The 25,636-nt window shown below is 43.4% G+C and overlaps 10 protein-coding genes across 10 annotated transcripts; 5 read left to right on the top strand and 5 right to left on the bottom strand.

The window, feature by feature from the left end:
• Positions 1–190: 190 nt before the first annotated feature.
• Positions 191–915, bottom strand: O0I10_004556 (ubiquitin-conjugating enzyme E2 2; the record flags this gene model as incomplete). The annotated part of the gene is made up of 4 exons (XM_058484615.1): positions 191–454; positions 520–578; positions 652–705; positions 852–915. The coding sequence occupies 4 exons, from the start codon at positions 913–915 to the stop codon at positions 191–193; spliced, it is 441 nt and encodes a 146-aa protein (XP_058344492.1).
• Positions 916–1,536: 621 nt separating this feature from the next.
• On the top strand, positions 1,537–2,820 carry O0I10_004555 (uncharacterized protein; the record flags this gene model as incomplete). Its single annotated transcript, XM_058484614.1, has 2 exons — positions 1,537–1,968; positions 2,089–2,820. 2 exons carry the CDS (start codon positions 1,537–1,539, stop codon positions 2,818–2,820), a joined length of 1,164 nt encoding a protein of 387 aa, XP_058344491.1.
• An 870-nt stretch (positions 2,821–3,690) lies between these two features.
• On the top strand, positions 3,691–4,992 carry O0I10_004554 (uncharacterized protein; the record flags this gene model as incomplete). Its single annotated transcript, XM_058484613.1, has 5 exons — positions 3,691–4,126; positions 4,241–4,335; positions 4,392–4,593; positions 4,653–4,847; positions 4,913–4,992. The coding sequence occupies 5 exons, from the start codon at positions 3,691–3,693 to the stop codon at positions 4,990–4,992; spliced, it is 1,008 nt and encodes a 335-aa protein (XP_058344490.1).
• A 429-nt stretch (positions 4,993–5,421) lies between these two features.
• O0I10_004553 (uncharacterized protein) lies at positions 5,422–6,680 on the bottom strand (the record flags this gene model as incomplete). The annotated part of the gene is made up of 2 exons (XM_058484612.1): positions 5,422–6,320; positions 6,389–6,680. The coding sequence occupies 2 exons, from the start codon at positions 6,678–6,680 to the stop codon at positions 5,422–5,424; spliced, it is 1,191 nt and encodes a 396-aa protein (XP_058344489.1).
• A 377-nt stretch (positions 6,681–7,057) lies between these two features.
• Positions 7,058–8,519, bottom strand: O0I10_004552 (uncharacterized protein; the record flags this gene model as incomplete). Its single annotated transcript, XM_058484611.1, has 2 exons — positions 7,058–7,270; positions 7,326–8,519. The coding sequence occupies 2 exons, from the start codon at positions 8,517–8,519 to the stop codon at positions 7,058–7,060; spliced, it is 1,407 nt and encodes a 468-aa protein (XP_058344488.1).
• Positions 8,520–9,030: 511 nt separating this feature from the next.
• O0I10_004551 (uncharacterized protein) lies at positions 9,031–11,430 on the bottom strand (the record flags this gene model as incomplete). The annotated part of the gene is made up of 3 exons (XM_058484610.1): positions 9,031–9,057; positions 9,116–10,568; positions 10,646–11,430. 3 exons carry the CDS (start codon positions 11,428–11,430, stop codon positions 9,031–9,033), a joined length of 2,265 nt encoding a protein of 754 aa, XP_058344487.1.
• A 2,801-nt stretch (positions 11,431–14,231) lies between these two features.
• On the top strand, positions 14,232–16,160 carry O0I10_004550 (uncharacterized protein; the record flags this gene model as incomplete). Its single annotated transcript, XM_058484609.1, has 2 exons — positions 14,232–14,516; positions 14,607–16,160. 2 exons carry the CDS (start codon positions 14,232–14,234, stop codon positions 16,158–16,160), a joined length of 1,839 nt encoding a protein of 612 aa, XP_058344486.1.
• Positions 16,161–18,053: 1,893 nt separating this feature from the next.
• Positions 18,054–21,125, top strand: O0I10_004549 (uncharacterized protein; the record flags this gene model as incomplete). Its single annotated transcript, XM_058484608.1, has 13 exons — positions 18,054–18,933; positions 18,985–19,064; positions 19,125–19,242; positions 19,321–19,391; positions 19,444–19,575; positions 19,639–19,764; positions 19,827–19,933; positions 19,997–20,059; positions 20,112–20,220; positions 20,273–20,345; positions 20,399–20,634; positions 20,710–20,963; positions 21,023–21,125. 13 exons carry the CDS (start codon positions 18,054–18,056, stop codon positions 21,123–21,125), a joined length of 2,352 nt encoding a protein of 783 aa, XP_058344485.1.
• A 510-nt stretch (positions 21,126–21,635) lies between these two features.
• Positions 21,636–22,771, top strand: O0I10_004548 (uncharacterized protein; the record flags this gene model as incomplete). Its single annotated transcript, XM_058484607.1, has 4 exons — positions 21,636–21,842; positions 22,013–22,189; positions 22,244–22,306; positions 22,367–22,771. 4 exons carry the CDS (start codon positions 21,636–21,638, stop codon positions 22,769–22,771), a joined length of 852 nt encoding a protein of 283 aa, XP_058344484.1.
• A 320-nt stretch (positions 22,772–23,091) lies between these two features.
• O0I10_004547 (uncharacterized protein) lies at positions 23,092–25,073 on the bottom strand (the record flags this gene model as incomplete). Its single annotated transcript, XM_058484606.1, has 7 exons — positions 23,092–23,621; positions 23,687–23,823; positions 23,883–24,112; positions 24,170–24,241; positions 24,311–24,640; positions 24,703–24,758; positions 24,824–25,073. The coding sequence occupies 7 exons, from the start codon at positions 25,071–25,073 to the stop codon at positions 23,092–23,094; spliced, it is 1,605 nt and encodes a 534-aa protein (XP_058344483.1).
• Between the last annotated feature and the right edge of the window lie 563 nt (positions 25,074–25,636).

Raw genomic sequence — 25,636 nt, 5'->3', positions numbered from 1 at the left:
ATACACATGTTCCTCTCTCATTGATTAAAAAGAAGAAGACAAATTACTTTTACATGAATGTATTGATTGGTATGATGATTGAACGAGATTTTATACAATGGCTGTGGTAAGGAGGAGGATTGTAGGGATTAGATGGGCAATGTGTGTGTGTGTGTGTGCGTGATGTGTGGATAAAGGTTGTATATAGCTTCTACTCCCAGGAGGATTCTACAGTTTCACGCACTCTCCTGACATACTCCTTTCTGTTTTCTCGATACAAGTTGGCAGCTTCGGCATTGGCGGGTGAGTTGGGGTTGGGATCGTGCAGCAGCGATTGAATACTGGTGAGAATGGCAGCGACATCATAAGTAGGACTCCAACGATTTTGAAGGATATCGAGACACAACTCGCCGTTTGCATAAACGTTGGGATGGAACATCTTTGATAAGAACTTGACTGAAGGAGGCTTGTTGGGCTATGAACAAAGGCATGTCCATGTTAATACATCTCACTCTCCAATTGAAGAAATGATCCACATACATAGGTTTCATCAAACTGTAAGACCAGCTTGAATGTGCCATCCTCAAACGGCGTATCCGCTATGAAACAAGAACCGTTCAAATGAGATCAGTACCAACGATCCAATGTACATGAGCAACCCGACAAGCTTACTTGGACCAAAGATTACAGCATTCCACATCATAATGTTGTCTGCACAAGGTGCACCTATGATACAATGGTGTCAATGGAGTACTGCTTGCGTTGTCATTTGTCATCAAGGGTTGCTTACCTGATACGCCTCCTGGGACAATAGCAAGACAAGATAGAGACATGAGTGAGAAGATGATAAATAAAAGAAGGCATTCATTTACCTGGTGGATCACTTTGGAGACGCTTGAAATCACGCATAAGACGTCTTCTTGTGGGAGTAGACATGGTGGGGGTTTCTGTAGAGGAAAGGAAAGGGAAAGAAGTGTAGTAATCCACACCCAGCAATCCGAAATTCAAATAGCTCATTGGCGTATTATCATGACTAGCGGGAATTGTGATCATGGACCAACAAGGAGACAACTCACTGCGTGGTGAATCCTATGACAGTTTCATCCTCCTCCTCCCCTTCCTCATTGTTGTTCAATGCTTATCATCACATGATCAGATAATCTTCTTTTTTGTTCTTTGTACCGGAAGAGTTGATAGAGAGTGGACAATTTTGCATAATGAATGTCTTTATGGATAATACTTAGAAGATAGGATTGTAATTGACTGGGTCGAGATGGATTAGAAACATGCATTAAAAGGTGACCAAGTTCATTCGGAAAGGTGTCCACCACGTGTCCAATGTCAATGATTGTGAATACAAGGTGCCCATTTCTTTATTCAACAAACAATGATTGCGATTATCGATAATGATTAATTGTTGATATTGATTGTCTCTCTCTTAAAGTAAAATGGAGGATATCAAACATTCGAGGAACCATCCATCATCCAATGCGGAACTGAAAAGATTGGCCTCTTGGAAGAAGCTCAACCTGTATACGCACCTTTGTCAACCCAACAATGACCTGCTCACCACCACTCACCACCACAGAAGACGCCACTCCCAATAATAGGCCATTGCTCACAGTCAAGCTCGACAACGATTCGAAGCGAAAGAGTGATTTCGTGTGTGCCGACTATCAAACACGAAACAAAAAGGCGAGGTCGACTGTCATTCTGCAAGAGACATACCGCCGTCGATCAGCTCCTCCTGAAACTGCTGAAGCATCACCACGACCCGCACGACGCCCTTCGTTGCCAAGTCCAACCACTACCAGTACCAACAACAACCTTCAAGCACCACGTTGGCATAGCCAAGCTTATCTTTTGTTCCTTGCATTGAAACAGCATCCTGCAAAATGTCTTCCTCGAACAGAACTCATTCGTGCAGCCTTGGAATTGGATGAGAAGATCAGTAAGGAGTACAAGTTACCACGGCTATTTCGCGGCAAGGTAAGAGGGAGTGGGTTTTGGATAAGGATGATCATTCTAGGGTGTGTGCGTGTGTGTGTGTGTGTGGGAGTCATGGATACGATGTCAAATACTCATCTTTATGCAACCATGGATGATTAGACACCTATGAACTCGGCATCTGCAATACTCAGCAACAACATTGATCGTTATTTTGTTCCTTTTCGGCCGGATGGAAGTCGATGCATGCATTTCCGATTAGCGTATGATCCAAGCAATTACAAGGATGCTGTTCGTGTTTACAAGCAATGGGAATCTCGTCTCGCTCGTGAAGGATGGCCCATTTATTTTGGTCAATTTATACCTGTCTTAGCTGGCAAATGGTCCTCTCGAGTACAACCAGCAGCGACTGAATTTGATGCATTTATCCTGGCTCGTCGTCAAGAAGGGTTGCTAGATACAAGCCAAGTCCCCAAATCATGGCATGATCTTGTAAAAGTGGTAAACGACGAGGAGGATGAACACAAAAAGAAACTGATAGCCGTACGTCAGTTGCCTGCCAACACACCCCTTGGTTTCTACTTTGGCGTTCCCATGTGCAAAGATGAATTCAACTCATTCAAGGATGGTTTGGGAGAGGCTTCGGAACGATGCGTGCTCTATCGCAATATTATACTCGATGCAACGGATGATCGCGGTGAAATCTTTCAAAAGGAGGTGTTTTGTCCATTCCATTTCATGCGTGAGAGCACAAATGCCGCACATGCCAACATGCTCCTTCTAGAAGGTACAGCACTCAACCAAGTCATTTGTTGGACAAGGCGTGAAATTGCACAAGGAGAAGAATTGATGCTTCCGGATCGTCGAAATTCCTTTCCCCATCCATCAGCTTAATACCATTCTTGCCCTTTTTCTTCTTCGCCCAACAACACACAATCCCCCTACCACCCACGTTTGTATACCTTTTGGTACATCATCTTGTGCTTTTGATTCCTGAATATCCCATCTTTGAATTCACTGATCACCGCACGTGTCTTTATTCAAGTAAACTAAAGCATGTTTCTTATCCATTCATCATGTTCAATGATCCATTTAACTCTGGTTGATATACTTAAAGACGTCGCTATTCGGGAACACACACGTAAAAGGGCTTAACGATGTATGGGATGAATGACTCACAGTGTGGCCACCAACACAAACCTACCGTAGCATGCCATATACGTTTTGCAAAGCACAAAAAAGTTACACAAACTAGCATCGTATCACGCCTAGTGTTCATTTACAAAGCCAAACATGTCTTTACATACACAATGAAAAGGCGAAAGGAAGTATGGTTGATCGAGTGCTATGTGAACCACTGCGATGTGTTAAATTTTAATTATGCAGATCCTGCAGCAACATCGTTCTTTTAGCAATTGAAATGCAATAAAGAGAGAGCGAGAGACATGGAGGATTGATACCTTTTATCTGAGACATGAGAGCATTGTCGAATTTTGCCCTTGATTTTTGGAAATCAGAAACCAAGCAAGCCATAGAAACGAAGCCTTTCGAATGGGGATGTGGTGTGTGTGAGTCGCAATGCCTATTCCCTGCCACTCACAAGAGATGATTTTGGCAACTCCGCCCGAAAAGTTTTGTTGCACATTGTCGCTCACAAACACGCTTTGCGTCTCTTTTTTTTCCCTTTCCCCTTTTTTCCCTTCTCTTCCTTTTCTTATTATCCATAGCAGCAGTAGTGTCGACGAGGAGAAGAAAACTAGCGTCATGAACAACATTGAGAATCATACATCGATCGTGAAGTTGTCACCCGAGCTTATTTTACAAGTGGTCTTATTCTTGGAACCGAAAGCCGTGGTTGAACTGGGGTTGACTTGCCACCAGTTTGCGGACTTTATGTTTGACAAAAAGACTGGTATCGTATTTCGACGGCTGGTGGAGCGAGATTTTGGCATCAACTATAAGCTTCCCAGCAATGATGATGAACAAGGCGAGACATGGCCATCATTCTACAAAGACCTATACACGCATCGTGATATCCTTTCATCCTACTGCTGCTGCCATTTGTCGCGTCTGCCGGATGAACCTTCAGAAACCAAACGCGTCTTGTATAGGAAATTTAAAGAACATTCATTTCCCTGCGACTTTTGTCATCATCAAACGGCCGATTACCTCAACTTGAGTGTTGAATCCAATGTCATGGGTAGGTCAAAATGGGGGTTATAGATACGCGACAATACGCGTAGCGTGTCATGCATCTACAGCATCGTCGTCCCTCTGACAAACATTGTGCTACAACTAACATTGTCAAATTTAGCATGTCGATCATGTTTGATTGAACGCGACGATACATTCCCAGTGCAACTCGAAAATTCCACAAGCAAATTATGGTGCTTTCAATGTAAACGAGAGGTAGGTCCCTTATTCAATATCCATTTGAGTACAAAGTATTGATGGGTCGATGATAGCTTGGAGGAGATGGTGTGAACAAGAATGAGGTATATCGAGCCAATGGTTATATGGAGAAGCTCGACATGGAACCCTCTTTGGATCGTCGACGCAAAGCAGAGCACATGTTATATATCCAAGAACTGCGGAGGGAGGACATGTCCATACGACATTTCTTATTGGAAAAAAATTGGGCACGAGCATGGATGATGTTTCGAACGCGTAAGTTACTTGCTGAGGTCTTTGAAAGGGAAAAGAGTAATCACACGGGATCGTCTTAGGGGAAGGTTCAAGCTTGCCAGGCAAGATCTCCAACCAAAAATTGGCTCGTAGCAACGGCTCACTGAACCCAGGTATACGATTACCAAATGACAAGTATCGGCCGGCTCCAGAGACCTCTGCCGACATCATCAGTGAGCATTTATGGTCTTATTTGTCTAAAGCCTATGGCGTACAAGGAAGAGCATATAGTGAAGGTATGTATATAGCATACATCTTGGGAGCAATGAGAAAAGGGTGTTGACATGTGCGATCCTTTTAGATGATATGCAATATCCTGAATATGCACGATTGAGAGCTTACATTGATGATTTTAAGAAGAGCATCCTGGCGTATCCCTAATCTATTTCCAATTTTTGTACCATTCATTTGCTCCCCCCTCCTCCTCATTCCTTGCCTCTTCATCCGCAAACATGTACTAGCTTATCCTCATCTAACTACGAAGAGTAATTACTGGAAAACGCGGCTTGTATGTATTGTTTCGAAAGAGCACAAAGGAAAAGGTTATTGTGTGTGATAGCTAAGATTGAGCAAGGGATTCTAACTTTTGGGCTTTATGCAAGATCATACATTGTCATGCAGCGATGTGCACAGACCACCATAAAACATATCATCATCACTATCAACCCACTCCTTTGTACCTGGTATGTACCCCATGAAGTGATTTCCTCATATGATGTATTGGTCAATGAGCTCAAATGGATGAAGCTGTATTGTAAGAACAAATGCAAACTAATCAATGGTTGGGGGGGGGAGGGGTGTGTGTTGATGCTAGCAACTTGCTGAATCACTGGTATCATCATTATCATCTTGAGGTAGTTGCCAACGACCTAGTTTGAGAGCTTGTTTCTTGACCAAGAGAATACTAGGTTCCTGCCCTTCTCTTTGAAATTGCATCAACACCGACAACTCGCGTTTACCCTTTTGTTCCCTGTATTGGAGGACTTGTAGAGCAAAGTGGTATCGTTGAATGAGCGTTGTGCTTGATGATGATCCTACAGCCAACTCTTCATGTTCCAGGCATCGCTTGAGGTACGTGGCTGGAAGATCCGCATAAAGTTGAGCGAGATCCATTGTGCTGCTTGTAGTATTATCATTGAGTGGTTGTTTGGTGGATAAGACGGGTGTACAATCACCAAAACGTAAACTGCTGCTGGTGGTGGTGGTAGTATCATTGGATGTTTCAAGAGATGATGATGAAGAAGAAGAAAAGCTTCCCAATTGATGCGGCAATAGAACGGTCAAATAATGGACAATGTAGTGATCAACCCTATCTATCCATGTTTGATGTTGACGTGATAAAATGGCATCCATCCAGAAGAAAACAGTATTTTGATTCATGCATTGCTGAACAAGATGAAGCAAGTGATGTGATAGCATATCCAATTCAAATTCTTGAGCCGCGTCGAGCAATTCTGCAGCGAGATGGGGATTCTCATTGACGATAAAATGCAAGTCTTGATAACCAAGAGGACGATACAAATGACCAATGATGGTGTGGATAGTTTCAAAGGAAGTAGTAATGTCCAATTCCAGAATGTTTTCATGTTGAACGCGGATATCAGTCATAAGACGTCGATAAATCATGGGTGAACGAGCCAAGATAAGTCTATGTAATGCATATGACTTTTGCACAGATGGAAATGAGACTGTAATATCAGAGAACCGTCCTATGATAATCATCATCATGCCATTAGTCATCCATCATGCATCAATCCATTCATGCGCTTACTCTTACCTTGCATGAATCCAAGTTGATACAGATATTCACAATAAGATTGTGCCGCTTGATGTTCAGGAGGAGGCGTGGTATATTGTGATGGTGGTGGTAGACCATTCGATGATGAAGGAGGAGGTTGTGGTGGTGGATGATAGAAATGTTGATGATGAGGAGAGAATAGTGGCACTGGAACAGCGACGGGTATAGCAAGCTGTGGATGATGTGTCGTGGTCATATTGCCGTTCATGTATACAGGTGTTTTGCTGTGGTCCATGCTTGCGATTATAGGTGTGGGCATGTCTTGTACCATGTCAAAGAGTTGAATGCGGGTTGGCAGGTGGAGGAAGAGTGATGGCGTATATGATACAATAGAGGGTTACGTGGTTGAACTAGAAGGGACACTCCTTGAGTACATGGCATTCTTCATGTTGAACCAATCTCGTAACGAACCTTGTGTATATACAATGGCAAATGAAGTCTTGCGTAAAAGTAGTGCAGGTTTGTACAGGAAAGTAAAAAGAGAAGGGCGCGCTTATCCAGGACAAAATTCGCGTAGCGTCTCTCCACCACCACCACCACCACCACCACCCTTTTCATTCAATGATAATGATCACACTCCTTCTCCGATCCCATCCATAGTAAACACGCTTTTAATAGTGGTAATAATATATATATATAAAGAATGATCTATGCTTTGGTTGTCTTCACCGTGAGTTCGGCTGTCACAAGATCTTCTAATCCACATTCATCCCATTGCTTTTGAACCAACTCCAATTGATGATCCAACTTGCTGGTTTCCCAATTAGCCAATTCCAGTTGAAACCTGCTTTTCCTGTTCATAGCCAAAATCTTGATCTCCTCTGCAAAAGCTTTCCGATCCTCAGCATGATACCGCTCCATCTATCACGTGATGTCAGTGGTAAAGTGATAAATCATCCTCCCATTATCCACATACCTCCTTCTCTTGATCAGGTGCCCATGATTGTCTCGGTCTAGGTGGTTGTGTAATATAAGGTGGTGGTGTAGGGTGATGGTAGCTGCGATGACTACCACTTGGTCCACCATGTAAATGTCGAGGTGGTGGTGGTGAAGGTCCTCCTCCTGCATAATGAGAGTGATATGGATATCGTGAATAGGACGAAGAAGATGCTTTGGAATCACTGGGTGACGCAGTACTTGATAGTGCTCCACTTGTTGATCCACGATGATGATGATGATGATGATGATGGTGGTGGTGGGGGTGATGATGATGTAGAGATGACGATGATGATGATGATGATACACCTACAGCAGCTGCTGCAGCAGCAACTGATGCTGTTGTTGGTGACCTTGTTGGTGAAGATGTCGAGGGTCGTGAAGGTGGTGGTGATGACGAAGGAGGTACTGGTTCACGTCCATAATATCGAGATGATGATGAAGGTGATGAAGCTGTGGATGAAGATGAAGTTGGTGGTGCACCAGGATAAGGACCACTAGAAGCAGATGCTGGAGGTGGTGGAGGCGGAGCTGCTACTGAATTGCTTCTTGAAGAAGATGATGGTGATCGACGTGGATAGGATGATGATGATGAGGATGGTGGATAATAGCGTCGAGGAGAATACGATGATGAAGGAAATGGAGGTGGTCCACCAGGTGATCTATTACCACCAGAAGGAGGTCGATAATAGGGATAACCGCCACTTGGAGGAGGTCCACCATGATAGGATGCTCTATGATGATCATAGGAATCACGTCGACCAGGTGAAATAGAAGAGCGACGAGAGTGTGATGAGTAAAGAGGATTCGATCGTCTTGGATAATAGCTGCTGTAAGAACGACGACGAGGTGAAGGAGACCTTGAATGAGAGTGTCCTCGTGAAGAATAATGCGATCGTGGTTCTGGATAGCTGCCATACCAATGATCTTCTTGATATCGGTCACCATTCCTTCCAGATGCTGCTCCTCCACTCATTGCTGATGGTGCTGGGGAACGTGATGGGCCATAGCGACCACTGGGAGAGTAATTGCGACCACTGTTGCTGCCACTTGCTTCATCTCTGTATTCTCGATCAGAGCGATAGTTTTCCCCTGGACGATAGGTGTCTGATCTAGGACGATCGTAATGTCCTCTATAGCGTTCATCGTATGCACGGGAATATCTGTTGTCCATGGATAACGTGTGTGAGAGAGAAATAAAGTTTACGACGAAAAAAGAAAACAAGCATAGGCTTGTTTCTCATGTCGGGGATCTTTCATACCACAACCACCCACACTCCCCCCCCCACACCCAACCAAATCAATGCATAATGTGCCCTATTGGATTGTACTATACAAGTGTTGCTTGTTGGGACTTGATGATAGAAAATGGGTCAGTGTAAAATAAACACCCGGCAGACCATGATGAAATAGGATGATGAGAAGGGAGGAGAAATGATTAAGGCTATAAGTGTGTGTGCTCTAGCTATTGAAAAAGAGAAATCGAACCATAAAGATTACGCAAACATTGACAAGGAACAAGAAAGAAAAGGAAAAAAGTATCTGCTAGTGTTATCGACGGCCGTAAAGAACAAATGTGTGTGGGTGTGTGGGCGTATTTGAGATAAAGAGAAAGAAAGAGAGAAAAAAGATGTATATCACAGATAACGGCCGTCATAATGGATTGTTTTCGTACAGTACTTGCATTACCTGAATCGCAGGTAAAAGTTGACCTATAACAAACATGCATGTTAGTATGCTTCAAAAGAGTAGAAATACAAAGTTCCTTACAATAAGAGCTGCAACAAGCAGTGTGCAAAGGACTGCAGGACCCCACAAATCGTCATAGCGACCATCGACGCGGCGATTGATCATCCAGGCACGTTTTTCAAAGCGATAAAGTGCATAAATGGCAACAGCAGCTGCAAGTCCAATGAACAAACCACCAACAACACGTGAGGTGGCATCACCAAAGTTGAGTAAAGAAAGAGCCACCGTGAGTAGCAATGCACAAAATTGCAACCAAGAGATAAATGTACGTTCGTTGGCAAAAAACACCTTGGGCTCCACTCGCACTTTGACCTTTTGACGGCGATAGGCATCATCATCAACAGCCTTACCAGGCCCTTCGTTACGATTATCACCCCAAAGACGTTCGATCCACTTGCCATCAGTGAAACGACTACCACGTCTGCTATTGGCTGCCGAATCATTATTGGCGGCTCCTCCAGCTTTCTCAGGCACAGGTGGTGGCATGGATGAAGGTGCAGCTAATACAGTGGATGAATTGGTGGCTGCAGTGGCTGTACCTGGGGCATCAAGATGCATGGTATAATCGCTACCACGTTGTTGTTGTGGTTGTTGGGATGAATTTGTTGAGGGAACAGGTAACCAAGCCCCAGATGAATCTTGCAGCGAGTTGGATCTCATACGTGGCTCAATCACAGTGGCAGTGCCTTGGTTAACAACAGCTTGTTGGTTGGCACGTTCCTTTTCTTCAATCATGGCACGGCGGTAACGACCATCAATAAGAGGCTTGAAGCTACGTGAACGTGTAAGGCCAATGTTTTCATTACGTGGTTTTCTGATATCGACATTGAGCTCTGCCAGCCACCATGGCAACAGTGGTAAGCGTTCACGATAAAAGTGACATGCACCATGCAAGTATTTTGAGAAGCGTGGCACCTCATGTACAAGATGACTTTCAATCAATTTGGTCAACCAAACAGGCGGCTCTTGACCTAAATGTGTTTGAAGCTTGGTTTCCAAGACAGCGTATGGGAACCGTAAAATGTCATCAGGACGCACATAGCTGAAAGGATGATCAACACCAAGATCATTACGACGCCAATTATTTGGAGGTTGTCGACGAGGTTGGCCATCCAAATGATCCTCACGAATGAATGTCAAATCGGTATCCAAGGAAATACGTAATCGCTGGTCACCAGGCAACTGAAACGCTGTGCGATTGTAAAACACACGAAGCATTGGTTCAAGCTTCTTTTCTCGGAAGGATTGTTGCACACCGCTTGCAATAAAATGGACATTGTCAACAGTGCTAGCATCCACATTTTTCTTTCTCAAGTCATCCGCAATCCTGTCAGCTGACAATTGTTCACGAACAAAAGGATTGACTTGCGATTCATCCAATCGAAAACGATCCTTGACCGATGCACCATCGAGCCAAGCAGCATGATGGGTCTTGCGTTCAATAAAGATACTTTTGGATTCGACAGGGCCATACCTGTTGTTTTGCGTGTACATGCATGAGGCGCAGGTCTATTTAAATCCTTTCCCCCAAAAAAGTAGCAATAAACTTACCAACGAAAACGGATAGCTTCAGCACCCTCATCGCGTTGAAGACGTCCCGTGTACAAGTCGAAATTGGGGTTATCATAATACACGCTCGAAATGGCCGAATCGGTGGGCTCATACTTTTTATCCTTGTTAAAGATAAGCACCGGCAAGTGTAACATGATGATCGCCTTGACCTCAGTGATATTGTCTGGATGGATCCAATACTTGGCAGTGGCACGTTCAAAAGCATTTTGATCACCCCCTGATGCTGAGTTGCCTGTATGCTGTCGACCTTGGTTGCGGCAAATATCGTGAAGAGCCGAAATGTAAATGATCGCCACATCAAATCGTTGTTTGTCTAATGGCTTATCACGCAACTTGGCTACGTATTCTTGCTTGAGATTCAAATGGGTCCACTTGTCATGTTTCTTGAGGATCTTTTGAATGGCTGTAAAGTTGACTCGTGTAAACCGTGATAGGTCATTGACATCAAAAAGGATTTCAGTCAGCGCTTCATCCATAAGTCGCCAATTTCCATCGGATGCCATCTTGTCGTTCTTTTGCAATGTTTGGATTGTCCGCTCGCAATACAGGATACGTGCATCAATTTCGGATAGCTTGGCGTTGACAAAGTCATACACTTTGGCAAGCTCATTATCTAATAGGTGCACAAAATCGGATTCGTCCCGTTCAGTCCAACCATGATCCAATTGCCGGGTCTTGAGTTCTTGCTTTAGCACATCATACGCAATGTATGACAACCGCCATGGTGCGAAAATGTTTTGTTGTAATTCAAGGCCGTATTTCATTCGTCGTTATTCGTGATATGAGAATGGTTGTGAGACGCCAATAAGGGAAAATGGGTATATAGATGTGGGCACACACTCTCAAGCTACACACACACAACAAGAATAATAGTATATGCTTGTATAGAAAGGTATAGAGATTGGCAGAGAGGGAATAGCACAAAGGCGAGTGAGTAAGAGAAATCAAGAGAAAGCAAGAAAAAAAGAGAGAGAGAGCAAGCAAAAAAAGGGGGTTTGGCTGAGGAGAAAAAGGACTATAGTAGCTAAGGGGAAAGATGGGATAGCAGAGGAGCAAATTTGAAAAAAGGGGTGTCATTGGGGGATGGGCTTATATATGTAGAGGCCACAAAACCTTCTTTTGCTCATCGGCACGTATATACGCACACTTGACTCACGCTTCTTGCAAGCACGGGGAGAAGGGAGGATTACCACTATATTTAAACATCAACGTGAAGTTACCTCGAAAAGGAGAATTGCATGGATCATGATGATGATGCCTCGCCATATTATACCAGGGTATCCGGCTATTTAGATCCTTTGCTTTATTGCATGTACTCATTTACCCGGCACTTTTGATAATCGTTTACTTTCATAACGTGTAGGTCTATAACGAGACATGCAAAAAAATGCATATTTGTGTACAACGATGCGCGCCCTAGATGCGTTCGCCGCAGAAATCAACAATGATCAGCAAAAACGTGACATCAGGCGCACTCCATTTACACACCAGTGATCCCACGCATACATGCTTACACGTACACATACCATCCAATCATCCAACCAATCCCTCTATTATACGTTTAAGCATTTCAATTCGAGTCCGCTTAGGCTAATGATAAAAGGAAAAGCATACTCGATCTTTTTATGATGAAACCATCCTCGTAGTCTAATGCTGCCGCCGTATTTATCCTCCTGCATTACATTTACGCATCCTATCCACACGCCAAAATCATCACTCTCATACTACTTCCTTGCAAGCATATAGGATACGTATCCAATCGGACTACCCATACCCACTTTTACACTAGCAATGCATCGCTGAAGATGCTTAATTGCTTTTATGTTTAAATTAGATCGAAGGCTGGCTGTTGTCTAGCATCATCAAGGGGATTCGATATTGCCGTTTTTACGTAAAATTGCCATCTGCGGGATATAAACTAACAACATGGCGCAAATGTGTTGGAAACAGTGATGCTGCGTCTGTGATAAACATCCTACTCAATTTGAATGATCCTGGTGCAATTACTTTCTCTCTTTATCATGTGGCTTTTTGTGATCGTCAATGCATGGGATCGGTGATAAGAGCGATTTATATATAACGAAGGCACAAAGCCCAGGTACTTTTATTAGCAGAATTCACTTCTGCAGCAGCAGCAATTGTATGCATGGGAGGTGTAGTGTCTCTCTCTCGCTTTTTCTTTCATCACTCCTCAAAGCAGATGTTTATGCGTCACAAACATCATACGCACAAACTGAAAATCGCTTATCGGCTGTTTAACCCACCAGCTCAACCAGCAAGCAAGGTCATGCATGATGTGCATTCGTAAACGCCGGTTGCTATATTCTTTTTTCCAGCGTCATCATAATCCCGTGTAACGCAAGAGCTGTCTCAAGGCGTTTAGCCTTTGGTGTATGCTACGTAAAAGTAATCGTAGTAACATAGCAATCATCCGCCAGGAATTTTGAGTCATCATGTGTTTAATTTGAACCTAATCTTGATATTGGTATCCATTGGGTTACCGGGATACAACCTACAACGCTGCAGCAACAGCTGCTGCGAAGAGATGAAAAGCGAGCGACATGGATCAAGTGCGGATTTCACGGAAACGAACCCCCCTTTAATCAATTTTTGCCCGAAATGGCAATAGCCACTACATCATCCCTCATTGTGGACAACGATGGTGATACAAAGGCACAACAACTGCATTGAACAAAGAAACAATCAGCGTATGGCCCACCAGCAGGTATAAAGATGGTAGGGCGAATGAGGTGGATGACCAAGGTTGTTGTTGTGCAGCCATCATTCTAAACATTGGCCTGAATCCGGATCGATGAATTATGATACATGGCTGATGTCTATTTGATTATCCACGAGGATCGTATAGCAATGGCACATAAACGTTATATCAGGAGAGATGGGATGTTACTCTTTCTCCTTATTACATTGGTAACCGGTATTTTGAGTGTGTATGTGCGTGCGTGTTCCTCTCTCTCTTTTATGATTTTCGCACTCCTCATCATCACTCACTCCCTCCTAGAATGGATGGGTTTTGGTGATGTTGCTGCAGGTATCCATGTAACTGTAAGATGATTAGGTGCGATATTAATAGCATACCAACATCTTCAAGGAGATATGGTACTTTTTGCTCAGGCAAAAGTACGTGCTTGTATTGACAAGGATGATCGGATCGGGGGATGAGCTCACGTACGTTGTGTGTCACAATTGTCCCAAGCGTTCTCGTACGACGACAATGAAAGTGAAAAAGAACAATGATACCAAATTCATTCAATGAGGATACCATTTCTTTCTTCATATATGAATTATAGCAAGAGATTATCTTTATAATAACCAACAAGGTGGAGTGAAACATGGTGGGAGTGGTTGAATGGGTGGGTAGGTTGGGGGGATTTAGTGTAAAGTGGGTCGCCGCTCGTCCATGCTGCCCGTCAAAAAGATTTAGTGTGGTGCGTTGTGTGTGTAACGAGGTCAATTAAGCATGTTTCAAAGATGCATTCACTTAACTCCTTTCTTTCTCTCTTTTTTCTTTTACTGCAACTTGATTTGATTCATCTCGAAACAAGACATGCTTTTTGTGGACACTCAACTTCAACATTCAACCTTATCCGAGAGGCATTTGTACGATCGAGAGGGGATGCTTGACATGAGCGATCGCAATGGTGCACTTGTTGGCGGCGGCAATACAACGCCTGTTCTCTCTCCGCCATCATCACCCGAGTGCCTGAAAGATTATGAAGATGAAGACGATTCATTCATTTTGTATTATCAACAACGAGACGACTATGAAGAAGATGAAGTTGCCATGGCAGCGGAGTGTTCATTCACCAGGGGCAACCAGGACCGAGACAAGGTAATAATATAAAGTTGTGTGGGTGCGATCAGCATCCCCACGCATACACACCGCTTATTGACACAGGACCAATCATGACATGGTTTATAGGTACCATCATTATCATCCCACCACCAGGAGAAACCATTTGATTTGGCTGCTTTTGCCAAGGAACTATACGACAATAGGCTCTCTGTACTTCAAACCAACAATGATCAAGAAACCGGTTTCTTATTGACCGAGCAAGACGAACTCGAATATGAAAAGCTGAGGACATCACTTTCAAAGATGCCACGACAACAGCACTATGCAGAGGAGGATAAGATTGAATTACCAGCTACGCATCAATTCATTCATCAGCACAAAGAACAACAACAACAAACAATTCATAATGAGGACCAGCGCCATTATGTTGTTGATCTGCAATTAAATGAGGAGGAAGATGACGAGGAGGAGGAACAACCACAACAATCTGATCTCCGGCAGCAGCATGATAGAAAGGAGAGCACTGCAAGCATGAACACGAGCAATTGCAGCTGTGCTAGTCGACTATCTCGATTCAAGGAATTATTGGATGTTGATTTGGGAGTTGTGGATATTCTGGAACAAGAAGAAAATCAAGAACAGCAACCACAGCAACAACAAAGAGTCAAGGCTACCAAATCGTTGGGGTTGTTTGGAAGTTTACGTCAGGTGACCAATCGCACACGTTCTCAATCAGCATCAGGAGGTATTCGTGGACTAGTACGCAGCCTTAGTACCACTGTACATCGAAGCAGCACATCCCCATCCTTGTCTCAGCTATCACAAAAGATGACACCTGCAGCTGTAGCAGCCATTCATCATCATACAGGACAAGATGGTGATGATGATGATGATGATTTCAAGGAGAGTGGAAAAGGGATGCGGATGCTTTCTCAATTGGTGGGTCGAGTCCGACGTTCTTCGCGTAGGGGAACAAAACGTATCAACATGGATACACCATCATCACCTACAACAATCAAAAGTAACGAGCGATCCAGAATTGTCAGGCGCACCATCATTTACGTCCCTCCGGATACCGAAAACTTTATGAAGACGATTGAACAACCTGCTTTTGGTCACACTATATCATCCACAACCACTCATCACAAGTCATCTTTATCATCCTCCTCGCCATCATCATCAATCGACACATCCATTCCATCACAAGACAATCAATTGAATGGGATTGAACTCCGAGAAATGAGTGATGGTTCCGTGTCATGGGGCATTGTCAAGAAAGAAGGCAATCGAAAGAGCTTTTATGATCCATCCAATCGAGAAAGCAAATACGCTGTTGAGGAACAAGATGATGATGGGGACGATATCAATTCGCATTTGCTAGAACTTTTACGCCAACAACACCCTGCTAATAATACCAACCTTGTATCAAGTACACCTCCTCCTCCCATTCCAAAAAGATCTCCACAACGTCAACAACAACAACAACAAGCTGCACAACACATTTCCACCATTTCTCACAGAAACGATTCATCCACAACCGATGTTTACTACGCTCCCAATGAGACTCTTCCAAGTTTATTACAAATGATCTCTGAACAAGAAAGGCTCAAGCATAGCCCTAGTGTAGAAGAGCAACTCGATGAAGTAATCCGTGCTTTTAGCTGTAGTAGTGATGAATAATGAATGACTTCGCAATGTAGCAACACCTCATCTATCAAAAAAGCTATCAGTTAAATATACAATGCTTTGTGTTTGAAAACAGAAATTGGAGGAGCTATGTAAATTGGAAGCCGTTAAATCACCACCACGGGTTCCCCATCGGCTCTGTATTACCCAACAACCTTGGATTTGCCATGTCTTTGTGATCCGATCATTCTCGCTGCTTACCAAACACGTATACCAACATTAAGAGTAGGTTGACAACATGGGAAGTCACCTTTATAATGATGGGAATGTGCATTAAGCGTACAAGTGATTGATTACCTCGATAGAATTCTTATCGCTTGCCCTATTTTGACCGATGTATGATGCATAGACAACATTGCACTAGGTTCCTCAGACTTAATTTTGTATATGTGCCGCAACACTTTATCAGCCCATGCATCATCCCAAGAAATGCCCACGCCCACGATGCATAATAAAAGGATGTTGTCGCCTCCACCATACTCCCACATCTCTCTTTTCTCTACCATACTATTTTGATTGCTTACAAGGTCAAATTTCCAAGGTTTTGTACGTATCCCATTTCTTGCAAGCTTTGTGAGCAAGTGCTGATCTTTTGTGGTCTTTCATAGTGCTTTATTTTAACCCTACTCTCATTGTCGTTGTATTGCGATATTGTATTCTTGTAACGAGGTAAAGTCTGGTCATGTTGCTTGGGAATCACTACTCATACACGCTACCTTGTTACTTTCGATATAGCTATCTCTCCGTGAAACATCTGCAAAAGTTGGTTGTGGTGCCATGGTCTACGTTGGGCGCTAAAATTGACATGGCGCATGATCTGAGATGGTGCGAATAGCAGGGGAATCACCTCCAACTCCTATGGTGATGGTTTAACGGCTTTGGGAAGGAAGATCCTGAATGAATTAAAGCTTTATGGCGTAGAATTCTATGGTATGGTGGCGGGATCTTCGGAAGGTAGTCTGATTTTTTCCATCCAGTAACTCACATCATGCATCTTAGATCACCGCTTGCATATCTACACATTGGCGGTATGCCGCATTATGGAGTATTCACAATGCGCGAGGTCAAAACGATCAAACTGCCAGTCAAGCCAGCAACCGCAATCGCTGATTTGCCTCGGATGATTCAAACTTTGTAGCAGCTGAAGGTACTAAAGAGCAATTCATGGAATGTATCTTGTGTACAGGATTTCTTCTTACATTTATCCACAGGTTTTGTTGATCGAAACTTCGCGGATTCTAATCCTGTTCTTTGCAAATGAAGAAAGCGACTCATCATCGGATAACTCGGAGAGCCATTCACCCCACAAACGTCAAAAACGATCTTTCTTCACGGGCCTTCTCCCGTAAATGCTGCATATTCATTGTAAAACCCATACGCACACACTCACACCCAACAACGCGTAATAAATTGATATTGAATTCAAAGCATGCATGATATGGCTATCAATGATTTATAGATAAGGGTGTTGATAATATGATATGGCTCGTTGTGATACATCTATGTGGCTATTTATGGTGTATTGATGGGCAATAAAGCTCCTGAGTAAACGATGTTGGAAGTAGTGTTTTGGGCACTGGGTAACATGTCTGGTGGAGAATCAGTGTCAGAATCAATCTTGACACCCATATCCAAAATCGTAGCTGTCAAGCTATGAGGTATTCATGCACCAAGCGTGTGTGTGGCAAAAGATAGCTTTGTTGTCGATTGCATTGTTAGATAAGGCTTACTGTTAATTAAGCAAAGGGATCATGGTCATGTAATTGGAGAAGAGAGCTTTTATTGTGGATCAGGATATGAGTGATGAGGGATCACTGAAGGAGGAGGCACGCGTAAAATCCCATTTTGGTAATCTACTTTTTGTACACCTCTTCTTTCTTTTGCCGCATGGATTTTTTCTCGCCCACTCGCGGGCCCCATCACGATCACGCACATGGCACTGAGGCACCAGTCGACAATGGAGACAATGGATCCGACATGTCGATCACGCTTGAATTGCCGGGTTTGAAACATGCTCGATCGCCAGCGAGACGCATGCAGGAACAAAGCTACGCTGAATCGCGACCCACACAAAGACGACGACTCACTTTGGAACAACTTGGCGACAATGACAATACTGAATCTAGTTTTCGAACTGCCAATGAGGAAGTCATGAAGAATGTGGACGTGCTACATGAGATCTTGGACGACGATTCAGATATGGAACTCACACAGCCAATAACCACTGAGCAACCTAGTCGACGTGATCATACTACACCAGGTTCAACGCATGATTCTATCACACAAGCTTCACCGTTTGCAAATCGTGTATTCTCAGGCGTACCAGAAGGCGACAGAGATCTCTTAAGCCCTATTGCTGCAAGGGGTATCCGTTCACCACAAGCATTGTATTCTCCACGTCGTACATTTTTCTTGCATGGCAACAATGCACCAAGGAGTCATCCATCACCTATGCGACCTATACCAACAACAACAACAACAACGACACCAGCAGCATCTCCTCTTCGTCATCGTCCTCCTCCAACACCTACTAGGGACTCACCATCGATCACCAATCGAACCCGTATGAGTGCTTTGCCTACCACACCACCTCGATTTACAGCTGCCACACCACCTCGCTTGAGAGCAGCTACACCTAAATCATCACTATCACCTCGTCGTTACAGTGCTTCTTCTCGATCATCCATATATACCCGCCGTACAGACGACCAAAGTGTCAACTTGGATGAAATGATGGATCGCGTAATATCCAATGAGGATCAGAATAGTAAGTATACCATCTACAATTTCTGGAACATGCTCTAATGATGTGGCATAGTGAACATCTTTGACGAGGAATATTCCCAGCTTTACAGTTCCGTCAATGGAAGCATTATCGATGAAGAGGAGGATAAACAAGTACGTCATACTATACTCATTGGAGCCATGTTTGGGGTAACTTAGTGTTGTGTATTGTAGTCAATAGGTGTTCAAAGCATGGATCTGAGAGCATTTCTACGCCATGTGGGTGTCCTGTTTGATCCGTTAGACCCACTTGAAGATATGGTGCGAACAACGGAGCCCCAGAGTATCCAAGGTAGTCATGAAAAGGGAGAGAGCGAGAGAGCTAAACAGATCCGACGATGCTTATTTTCCTTTTATCCACAAAATGTAGGACCTATCTCACCCTCCAGGCAGGGAATTACTGCAGCGACATCCATGAAAGAGTTAGAGGCATACAAAGAGGCACGTTGCATATGACATAGGAAGCGGATATAAGACTAACACGTGACCACAGTATAGTGTTCGACTCAAGGAACTCGTTCAAAGTGGGAATACCGAGAAAATGGGAAAAGACACAGCTACAAAGTACAATGCCATTATTGCAGAGTATTTCGATGGCGATAAGGATACCAGATATTTAATGCAGGTAAGACAAAGGTGGATGTTTATATGCAGGATTCATTGATTTCCCCCTTTTATCGTGTAATAGAAATCGTTGAAAGATATGTGGGATCTTACAAGATCGGAAGCACATTGCACGTTATTGGAATGGAAAGAGTCGATATATCGTCAACTACTTGAGGAGACGGAGGAGTTGCTACAACAAGTATCAGAGGTAGGTTGAGCAACCTTATCACCCCGTGGGATGGAAAGAGCTCACTATCCATGGTGGTTTAGGATGAACGGCAGTTGGCCCAATATGAGACATTTTTACAATCCAAGACGTCCTATGTTCAATCACACAATACAAGGCTCAAAGAACAGCTGGCCGATGCAAGGAAAAGGTTTGAATCATGCAAATCGGTTGAAAGATGGGTTGACATTTACGCTTATATCATCTCTCGTAGGCAAGGGAACCATACTTATACTGAGCCAGATCCTTTTTTGATCGACGATATCCATGACAAAGAGTAGGTATACATTGGAATAGAAAGGAAATTTTCTTAAACAGTGCCTTGATAGGATGCTGCTGAAAGAAACCACTACTTTCAAGGAACAAGTGACAAAGGAAGAAGAAAGCATTAAGCAAGAATTAGAAGCCTTGGAGACCAAAATGGCACAACTCAACACAGTAAGGATGGCTGATATGGATGTCTCAATCGATTTTCTGACTTTTAGCGTAGGATATCGCGAACGCAATGGATAAGCCTGAATTGAAGAAGCATGCCACTCGACACGACCTTGAAGAGGCTAAGAGTACGTATCTACATCCTTTGCATTATGAACGAATGTTAATTGTGGACCTACAGGTGATCTTGAGCAACACTGTAGAGTGTGTGGTTGGAAGCTGCTGGATTATTCGGATGAAATGATTACGATTGCATTCACCAAAGATGTCAGCATGAAAATGAAACGGCAACAAGGAACAAATGAGATCGACTTTTCGATTGACAGCGAGGGACAAAAGAAGTTTGGCGTATTCAGCTACTTGATATTGCACGGCCTGAATGAGATTGTGAAATCAGATCGGTGGAATGTAAAACGAGTGAGTATCGATATATCAATTCAAAGCATGTATATGGGATGATGCTGATCATTGTTTGGACTATGATGCATATAGATGATGGATAAGATAGGCTTATTTACGAAATGGGCTGCATTGATGCATCAACAAATCGACAACGTGGGACGACGATTCTGGTTCAAATTGGAAAAGATCGGTGATGGATCAATCAAAGGCAGCTTTGAACCTGTCAGCATGAACGCTCGAGCCAAGTTTTCAGTAACCTTATGGATACAACCTTCAGACGTGATGAACTTTCCAGCTATCAATCTCGATAATGTAAACATACAAAGGAGTTATGGATCAGCTAGGTAAGGGGTTATCCTCTCTTGGAAGGGTGTTTTTAACTAACATGGTGAGCTATCTTTAGTCAGGAACAATTGGAACAAAAAGGCCGTGAGCTTTTGGAAGAGTATGGATTCATTCATTTGAGCGATACATTAAAAGAGATGCTCGCATTGCTCGAGTCATGACTTTCAACAAGGGACGATGTTGGTTATTGAGCATCGTGGTTGATGATGAGATTTGTGCAACGTGATCCATGAAGGTCATGTGTGTGTTTTTTTTTGTGGCTGTGTTCTCATTACATTGCATACATGATAACAAAACGAAAGACATGCTACTTTTTTATTTCTATAACATGTTCGAGACAAAGAAAACGGGAGAGAAAAGGAGAATGAAAAAAGGTTCAAGGAGATGCGTGATAGTGGTGCAGCATGGAAGAAGAAAACGACTGAGAATGCGCAAAGAGTGCTAATTGCTCTTGTGTTACCTTCTCCTATTTGAGTTTCCTAGGATACCCATTGTCATTGGTTCACACGTCACCAGGTTGAAACAGATGGTTGCTTGGTGAGGTTGAAACTGCATTGCAAGAAAGGCGGTTTCCTTTTTCTTCAGAGACTCGCACTTGAAAAGGCAACCCTGAACAACGACCCCCGCTTTTACCAAAGAAGACATTTATACATATATATATTCGCTTACATATGAACCAAAGTCAACTGCAAATGGAAAGCAATGCCGCAAAGGCTGCTACAAAGAACAAGCCTTTCGAGGACGACAATGACTCTGACGATTCCGATGAGAAGCCCTCTAAGCGTTCTGGTCGCCGCAAGATCAAGATTGAGTATATCGAGGATAAAAATCGACGTCATATCACATTTTCGAAGCGTAAAGCGGGTATCATGAAGAAGGTAAGAAGAAAAAAGTGAGTGAGAGAGAGGGTTGCTAGGAGAGTGTGGATAAGGGTAGCATGATAACAAGGACAGTAAACCACGCGCGTAAAAGAAAGAGAAGCACGCGAATCAAGCGCGCACGAGAGGAGACAATCCAAAAGAGGGAAGACTCACTTGTCATTTTCTAGGCCTACGAATTGAGTACTTTGACAGGAACTCAAGTGCTTTTGTTGGTGGTATCAGAAACAGGCCTTGTCTACACCTTTACTACAGTCAAGCTTCAGCCTATCGTCACCAAGCCCGAGGGCAAAAATCTCATTCAAGCTTGCTTAAATGCTCCTGATCCAGTCAATGAATCATCCACGGTATATACCATTTCCCTTTTACGAGGCTGATGATGAACTCATTCTTTGATATAGGATGATGCAGGCTACAATGGTCAATCTCCTCAATTGAACAAGAAGGAATTTCAAGATAAAAAGGCAAGTGAATCATAGTATGAACGTTTTAGTACGACCTTTAATCTAATACCATTCGAAAAGATTGATCCTGCAACAGCAGCAGCAGCTGCTGCATCTGTCAGCCATCCACAATCAGCAACTGCTTTTGGAGCTGCTGTAGCTGCAGCGGCAGCTTCTAGTGCACCTGGATATCAACAACCTTCGGCTTATGCTCCGGTCGGTAACAACAACTATCCTGGATACATGAATCCACCAGCATCTTATCAATCTCCTCAACCTGGTCAACAGATTCCTCAACCACAGCAATATGGTCCCATGTCAGGTTCACCTGCACCCACTTTTTATGGTACAGCTGCACAGCAAGCTTCCCGTTACATGCAACATCCAAATTATTGGCAAGGTGCAAACAGCCCTGGCAACTTGCCACGAGCTGATCAGCAACATGATGACAAGGCGAGGAGGTCCGCTGGTATCGCTGAAAAGTAATTCATTCAATTCCATCATTACCTTTTTTTTTCTTATGTGTATGTTATTATCCTCTTTATCCCCTTTCACGAGTATATATATTATTGAAGTTATCCCCCCAACGCTTTAACAAAATACCTTTTTCTCCCTCCTCGATTGATTGTAAAAGAATTGAAACATGGTATTGTTATTAGTAGTATGTGTGTATATCTACATGGGAAGGGTATTATGTGGGTTGACAGGAAAGCAAGGTAACTTGAATGTTGTGTAGGGTGAATCCATAACGACAATGATGGAAAGGTACAAAAGGCGGGGGAGGGTGGGGAATGAGGATGCATTATCTATAAGAGTACAAATCTGGTAAACAAGACCCAGCTTGTACATGCCAAACCAAAGAAGATGCTGCCATAGATCCAGTTGGCCCAAATCTTTTTCATTTCACCAGAGTTGTTGTTGTTGTTGCTTTGCTTGTTTTCATGCTCTGATTGCAATGCTCTACGTGCTGATCGATCCAAAAGCTGGTCGTAGATGGTATGATCCAAGATGCAAAGCACGATACCAGCGAGCGTTGCCAAGGCAGCAATAACGATGAAGAAAATAATGACGCCGGTGTAGCCCTTGTTGGGATCCGCATCCTGAAGAAGACCCGAGAAAATATCAAAGAGCGATGCGCCAATGTTGGTACCGGATTTGATCAAGCCCATACCAGTGCCAACCATGGAGAGTGGGAGAATGATAGGTACGGATGATACCAATCCCACAGGACCAAGAGCCAAACTCAGACTAAACATGAGCATACCCACGACAGGATTCAAAGGCGTAAACTCGAGTAATAACAAGGAAATAAGCATCGATGCACCACTACCGATCACTAAAGGTTGCTCGTGTTAATGACTTGATGGACTTTTGCGCAATTCATGGGGTATATCAACTTACTCATCCAGGTACGCTTGCCATATCTATCAAGACAAATACCCAAGATTGGCATAAGGAAAACGGGAAGTACTTGAGCGAGACTTGCAGTGGCAGCTGCATGAGCATTGCTGTAGCCAAAACGGAATTTGACAAACTCGCTAATTTGCAGCATGTTAATAGTGTCACTTTGGCATACCATAAACATCTTCTTTCTTACCTATTGATATGCAAAAAGCATCCCCAAGATCCTCCAAGTAAGAATTCCATGGCAACCACCAACCAATATGAGTGAGGCAAATACATCAACTTGGACCAGCTGAACGACTTTTTACGGCGAATGGATTCGAGTTGCTTGTGGCAACCAGTACCTCTTGGGCTCACTTTACGCAACAATGCAACGTAGACGAGATTGAATACAAAAGAGATGATGCAAAGGAGTGCAGAAAACTATACGTACAAAGATTAGTTACTTTCAGAGGAGATACACATGCCGCCGCAACATACCCAAAATCCATAACCAAACCAGCCTGTCCAATTGGCAATAGGAACGACAACAGCTTGTGCCAAAAAGGATGCCTAATAAAGTAGTGTGTGTTACTATAAGCATTGAATCAAGAAGGGTATTTAGTAGCGTTTAGTACTTACCAATCGACTCACGGTTAGCATGAGAGCCATCACGCCAGCCAAACTTCTACCCTTGAACCATTGGCTGAGAATCGTTTCTTGGACAATGACAACGGTGCCGCTACCAATGCCGTACATGACACGGCCAACAATCATGGTTGTCAAGCTAGTGTTGTGCATAGAAAGAGCGACCAAGATATTGCCGAGGGTGATCAAGACCGTTGTAAGAATTGAACCGGATACTGTGCCAAAAGCATCGAGGTATAATCCACCAAGTACAGGTAAAACTGTATTGACAATGGAAACGCTTGATTGAATCACGCCATATTGCGAGTTGCTGATACCAAATTCCTTGAAACCCCCAAAAAATGTCAGCAATGACTCATTGTAATAGTAGCTTATCATCCACTTACAAGTTTGATCGTATTCTTCATAGCTCCCAATGTATGTGCTGCAAAATGACTACCCACTTTTGATAGAATGGATCAGGATCAGACGAGGTGGCGATGATATGAATGATATGTTCAAACATACCTGCCAAAAGTAATGCACATATTAAAGCTACGGCCTTGTATTGCCATGGTTGTTCTGCTAGCTGGCAGTAATCGGCATTGTTGACCTGTGATTGTTGTTGGCAGCATGCTGATTCGGAATCGTTGAAGCAAGAGGAAGGCGTTGTATGTGATTTGGGAGCAGAACAGCAACCCTTTGTTGACGAACAGCAATCTTGTTGTAATGTTGAGTTTAAAAGAGGTGTACGTTCACCAGGCGTCGATTGTGGCATTGTGTATATGGGGTGTTTGTGTATGTGAGTGTATATGGGTGGTATCTAGGGTTGGTTGGTTGGTTGGCTTCGAATAGTGCAGGGTAAAAGAGAAAGAAACAAACAAGAAACAAAATCAAGTGAAAGCCCAGGATGCGTTTTATCAGATGGATGAGCATATCGGAATCCCATTTATCAGATAAGATGCACGCTACACAGCACAACCCTGGTTTAGGTATAGTCCTTGTCAATCCCTCGCTTCCCCCCTCTTTAGGATATCATTTAGCTGCATCTGTTGTTGTTGTTCTTTCCTCTACATACCAAACCTACGACTACGTATGTCGTTCATACACCTCTTGGGCCAAAAGAATTGTAAAGGGAACTGGACCCACGAAATTTACCCCCAGCCGCACCATCATCTTTATCGTCAGGGAACTTGCAATTCCTGGATAGAGTAAAAATGATCAGAAATCTGAGATGAGATTCGCGGATATCCGGCCACAAGAGGAGATTACACTGTAAATGACAGTGGACACTTTCTCACGAACATGCACATGCCGCTATATTGACATTTCAGAAATACA

The sequence above is a fragment of the Lichtheimia ornata genome (assembly GCF_029851405.1).
Source record: "Lichtheimia ornata isolate CBS 291.66 chromosome Unknown scaffold00017, whole genome shotgun sequence".
Taxonomy (NCBI): domain Eukaryota; kingdom Fungi; phylum Mucoromycota; class Mucoromycetes; order Mucorales; family Lichtheimiaceae; genus Lichtheimia; species Lichtheimia ornata.
Note: the sequence above shows the minus strand (reverse complement) of the source record. Positions and strands in the feature narration are given on the sequence as shown.